At 48.3% G+C, this 5,709-nt stretch overlaps 1 protein-coding gene across 1 annotated transcript in view; it reads right to left on the bottom strand.

The window, feature by feature from the left end:
- Positions 1 to 5,709, bottom strand: part of TDRD1 (tudor domain containing 1) — a 54,628-nt gene that overhangs the window by 26,125 nt on the left and 22,794 nt on the right. The window contains exons 10-14 of the mRNA XM_018570757.1: positions 5,382 to 5,459; positions 2,985 to 3,167; positions 2,782 to 2,889; positions 1,021 to 1,191; positions 502 to 852 (exon numbers count right to left, since the gene is read on the bottom strand). Of these exons, the coding sequence (XP_018426259.1) occupies positions 502 to 852; positions 1,021 to 1,191; positions 2,782 to 2,889; positions 2,985 to 3,167; positions 5,382 to 5,459 (891 nt within the window). The remainder of the gene's footprint in view (positions 1 to 501; positions 853 to 1,020; positions 1,192 to 2,781; positions 2,890 to 2,984; positions 3,168 to 5,381; positions 5,460 to 5,709) is intronic.

Genomic DNA, 5,709 nt, shown 5'->3' with positions numbered 1-5,709 from the left:
CTGTCACTCACGCAGCTGGGCGGATCCCGTCGTCTAAAGTCGGGATCCCCCCCGGCTGCGGCGTCTCAGTATATAATGAGCTGTAGCTCGCGGTATACTGAGCTTAGGGTGACGGGAGGACGCTAGTTTGTGTCCTCCTGTTACCCTAAGGAGAACTATGGGGAAAAGCCCTGACCTCATAGTTCTCCTTTAAGTGCATTTTTCACTAAGGATAAGGAGTTCCGCTAATATCGTGCAACATAAAATTCATTGTCACAGGTCGGCTTAGAACTATGAGGTGAGTGGAAATCACTCATCTCATAGTTCTCCTTTAAGTAATTTTCAGGCCTAAAATGTGGATTATAACACATGTAAACAAAAGACAGGGAGAAAAAAAAGGCCTGGGTCATGAAGGGGTTAAGGTATGAGTACAGAATGAAAAAAAAGGAAGGTGGGAAAAGGGTGAAGGGAAGGAAGGAAGGTTAGTATGATATGATAGACAGTGAAGGAAGGATCCCGTACCTGTAGGATTATAAATGTGGCAGAAGAAGTCTTCCGGAGACTGCAGCATGCACACCATCACCTCTTTTTCCTGGCCAAGTGGAAGCTGTGCCGGAGGCTCTCTGGGCAGCTCTTCTTCCTTCGGCACACTTGTAGTGGAGACGTCGGCGGAATGATCGGCCTCTGCTAAGCCAGCAGCGATAAGATGCTGCGACACCACCACTGGCTGTGTAGCCGATTTGGCAATCAAATCCAACGTAAGAGTGCCAGCAGACTCTGAAACCACCACGGCAGTGAAGACCTTGTTCATAAGAAGGAGGCTAACTTTATGAATGACTTCCGAGCTCCACGTTCCCGATGGAGGTTTCACACCTGTGCCGGACAGATCATTATTTTTCCCACAGATTCACATCGTTTGCACGATTCCCGTTACTTTACCTCTCGCAGGATCTGGGAAATGAGCCCCAAACCTGCCAGGCCAAAGTGCAAGCCACTCCAGTCAGTGTGCAAACCCACCCTAATAGATAACCGGTCACTTACCGGCCAGACGGCACTGGGCGGCCTGGAAAGGAATAATCAGCATATCAGCGTCGATGGGGCGCAGTCTTGATATATCCAGCGTCTCCGTGTTTCCAAAATCCAAATATCCGACCAGCGCAGTGTCATCCGATATATGTTTTACAACGCTGGCTCTATACCAATTGTTGTCTGCTGCAGAAGATAAAAAGACACAAGTTGTCACCTTCTGCCAACGGTCAGGGCTTTTCCCCATAGTTCTCCTAAGCGTAACGGGAGGACACAAACTAGCGTCCTCCCGTCACCCTAAGCTCAGTATACTGAGACGCTGCAGCCGGAGTGGATCCGGACATCGATGTCGAGATCCGCCCAGCTGCGCGAGTGACAGCTGGCTCTGCCTATCTAGAGGCAGAGCCAGCTGTACCCGCCCCCTCCCCCGTCCGATCCACCAGTCAGCGTTGGCGGATCGGAGCGGGGAGAGAGGAATCCAGCCCCTCCCCTGTCACAGCAGAGAGCCGTGACAGGATCGAGAGGTGAGCGAACGCCGGTATGTGTTCGCTCACTTCTCAATCTACTGAGCCGACCTGACAGTCTCATTGTCACAGGTCGGCTAGAACTATAAGGTGAGTGAAAAGCCCCTCCCCCTCATAGTTCTCCTTTTAAGGAAGCAAAAACCCCTCCAGGGGAACCATATTCAGCAAGGATGTCTGCTAAATGTGTCCTCCCGTCACTCTAGGCTCAGTATACCGCGAGCTACAGCTCCCTATATACTATAGACGCAGCAGCTGAAACGGATCCCAACAATTGTGCCTAAATCCGCCCAGCTGTGTGAGTGACAGCTGGCTCTGCCTATCTGGAGGCAGAGCCAGCTGTACCCGCCCCCTCCATTCCTCCAGTCAGCGCTGGAGGATCGGAGCGGGAAGGGGGGAATCCCTGCGAAGAGTGATGACTGACAGTCACGGCTCTCTGCAGGGAGATCTTTGAGAAGTGAGCGAACGCCGGTACGTGTTCGCTCACTTCCCAATCTATTGAGCCGACGTGCGACAGTTTCATTGTCACAGGTCGGCTCGAACTATGAGGATCAGTCATTTTCACTCACCTCATAGTTCTCCTTTAATGATATATGATTAACATTTTTAATAAAGTTTTATTGAGAATATCAGACCAGGCCAGAGCGCTTCCTATTTGTCCTGTAGTGCCGTAAGAGAATTTCCTGGGCTGGATAGGTCTGCAAGACCATGGATCTCATATTTTATTCCATACTCTTATGGAAACACTTGAAAGAACATTGGATGGAAGCTATCAGAAGGCTGCATCCTTTCAACACTCGAGCACTGAAGGTTTGCATTCATTTACAATGACCAAACTCTAAAGCACTGGTCACTAAATGGCAGACCGAGGTGGTGGTTCTGTCCGGATCGCAGTCACCGACCTGCACTGGATCATGGCTACACCCGCCGTATACCCCGAGATACAATATATACACCCGCCGTATACCCCGAGATACAATATATACACCCGCCGTATACCCCGAGATACAATATATACACCCGCCGTATACCCCGAGATACAATATATACACACACACACACACACATTATATATATACCTATACACACATTTAAAAAAGTCATAAAGTTAAAAAAATACAAATTTTAAACCAACCCCGACGCCCCCGCCATCTGATTCTAATGAACATGTGCATAAGGCGTGTATGTAATTGGGGGAGTTGCAGTGCAGATGCTGGTGCAGGGCGAACAGCATGAAAAAACCTGCGTCACTTACCTGTGAACTGGGCACAGCAAACCTTGCCGGGTGCCGGTAAGGAAAGAGGTGTCATGGTCAACGTGCTGCATCTTTTGTTCATTGCAGATACAAGCTCAGCGAGTTCTTCTAATGGAAGAAATGGACGATTAGTGTAAGAATTTGGATGTACAGTACATGGCTGAACTTCGTTAATAAAAAAAAAAGAAACTGTTGAGACTTACTTGCATTCTGGACCGCCTGACAAAAGAACATCTCCGGGTTATGGAAGACAGTGACGAGGGCCTCAAACCGATCTCCCACACGAAAGGAGCCAAGCTTGCCCTGTGGTTCTGGAGACCCCGAATCCACGCAGGACTGCTGCTGCTTCTCTACAGGTTCCTGTGAGGGTTTCGCTGCCGTGGAAGCTAGAAAAACATGGCGGTGATGTTGACGGGATGGACAGTAACTGACATGTTCGGAAGGTGAGTTTGTACAATGCTTTTTTTAATTACAGAAAATAAGATAAAAGCTTCGTAGGTTTACTGCACTGAGCCAAGACCTCCCTCTAGTGGATGATGCCGGTATCTACACTGTTCTACAAATGTGCACCTTTATCAGAAGTCGTCCGATGGAAAACAATCAAAGTTTAGAGTTGTTAAAAAAAAGTATTTGCTGAACAAATGGACTTGGTTCACGAAAATACAATAGAAGACAAAATGATCTTTCATAATGTGTGCATACTAGGGATCCGAAATTTCAGCCAAAAAGAGTACTTTGGGCACAATGCTGAAAGTACAATTTTCTGGCCGAAAATGTGGTGCATCCCTGGTTTCTCTCCTCCTTGCTGGGCGCTGCTCTGTGTTCCCCTTGACACAAAGCAGTGTCCAGCGTTGAAAGGAGAAGCTTTCAGAAGGCTGAGCGGTGCAGGGAGGAGACCGTTTTCTTTTCTCCGAAGCCCGTGGACGTGCGTCTAAACAAACTTCCCTCTGTGAACAAAAAAAGTGAACCGTGAAATCACAGCACACAAAAACGTGCGCAAGGTCCTTCAATAAAGAAGGGACCCATTTCCCAACTCCCAGGGGCGCAAGGCTCCTGACAGGGGTTGAGATACTTTGGTCCACCAACCCGAAGGCCGATGGACCATTTCCTTTGGGGACCAGCCGAAACAGGTACCCCATAGTACTTGGCAAGTGGGCTCTCCCGAAGAGAGACCCACCTCCTGGGTGGGAGGAGACAGAGAACCCCCGTAGAGGGCACAGAATCTCCTCCCAGCATCAGGAATAGGCCTCGAAGGAACCTGCACCTTCAGCAATCTGTGGGTAAAATTTCAAAAGTCAATCGTGCAATAAATAATACTAAAGTGCCAGTGCACCACGCTGACAGGCCTTAGGGGCCGGAGTGCAAAAATATTGCCCCGGACTAGCCATAAGGCCTGTCCAAGAGGTGTTGTGCAGAAAAATGCAAGGTGGTGTGTGACCAAGTGCACAGTGAGTCATGTGGGGTCCCATACCCATGTGACTTTCTGCGCACCCCTGGGATGCCACCCCCAGGGGGCACAACACCACGGGCTTCTGCCGCCCCCGAACCCTCGAGCCAGACCAAGCTTCGCATCTGTTCAGTCAGAAAGCCATGTACTGAGCGGTTCCCCTCTCACAGGAAGCCGCCCCACACGCTCTTTCACTCCAGCGAGTACTAAGTAACCATCCCCCGCAAGGACGGTTCTTTTCCCCACCGAAAACTGATAAGAACAGATACTACACTTGATCTTAGCCAAAAGGCCGAGAAGCAGGGAGGAGACCGGTGTCACAGGAGGCCAAGCCGGCAGTGCGGGGCAGAGTCAGCTGTCACAGGAGAACCGAGCTCTCCTCCCACACCGCCTCCTATGACAGAGAGTCAGAAGGGAGAGAGCGCTTACAAGCTGATCACTGAGTGCTTGAAAATAACTGAGGACACAGTGAGGGGAATTTATCAAAACTGGAGCAGTTGCCCATAGTAACAAATCAGCATCCACCTTTCATTTTCAAACCTTAACGGAACAAACTGCAGAGAGAAGCCGATTGGTTGCCATAGGCAACTGCTCCAGATTCTTCTGCCCCAGTTTTGATAAATTCCCCCCCCAGTATGTTTACTGTGCCCCCAATTATGAATGACCAGGAAGTGCTCTACATCACTTCCTGTTCATTCACGATTGTGGATATAGTATCTCATACTATTTCCACATTTTATGATTGGACAGGAGCACTCAGTATAGAGGCTTCCTGTTCATTCATAACAGGGGCTGCAGAGAGATTATGGACTCGTGTCCTCAGTCTTTCTATTTCAGATCGGAAATATCAGGGGTCTGTTTAGATCTCTGATATTTCCCCAGACCCCCTAACATATATATATATATATTTTGGTTTTGGCCTGACAAATTTTTTATTTTCTTTTTTGGTCTGAAATGTAATTTTGGTGCACCTCTAGTGCATACCAATCTGTGTCCCCAATGTAGAGGCGTCAGGGTCGGTATGAGTTTCCTATGAGAAGCTGACAGTGACATTGCTGAGATTATGGAAACCGTTTGTATGAACACTGCCGTGTAAACACCAATGGAAGACGCCGTCTATCGGAATAAAATGGCACTCGTAGAATCATCTCACCTTCTTCTGCAGAGTCCTCTTTTGTGCGGCCTACAAATGAATATCCCTTCTCCTCCATTACTTTATGTAGAAGCGTCCCTGGTGCAAAACACAAAACACAGACTGAGAAACTATTCAGAGAAAACCTAACGAGCTCCGGTGTCATGATTATAATTATTTTACGGACTGTACTAAAACGGAGCACCAACATTACAAGTCTGCGTGAATAAATCCCATCAAACAGAACAACATGTACTTCCTGCTAATGATCCTTCCCATCATCCAGGGGAGGGGAGATATGTTCCATATAATACTGACCACTAATAGACCAAAGAATATATGTACAAGT

The sequence above is a fragment of the Nanorana parkeri genome, unplaced genomic scaffold (assembly GCF_000935625.1).
Source record: "Nanorana parkeri isolate BGI_ZX_2015 unplaced genomic scaffold, ASM93562v1 scaffold1592, whole genome shotgun sequence".
In the NCBI taxonomy this organism is placed as follows: domain Eukaryota; kingdom Metazoa; phylum Chordata; class Amphibia; order Anura; family Dicroglossidae; genus Nanorana; species Nanorana parkeri.
This window is presented reverse-complemented; position numbering and strand designations above follow the sequence as displayed.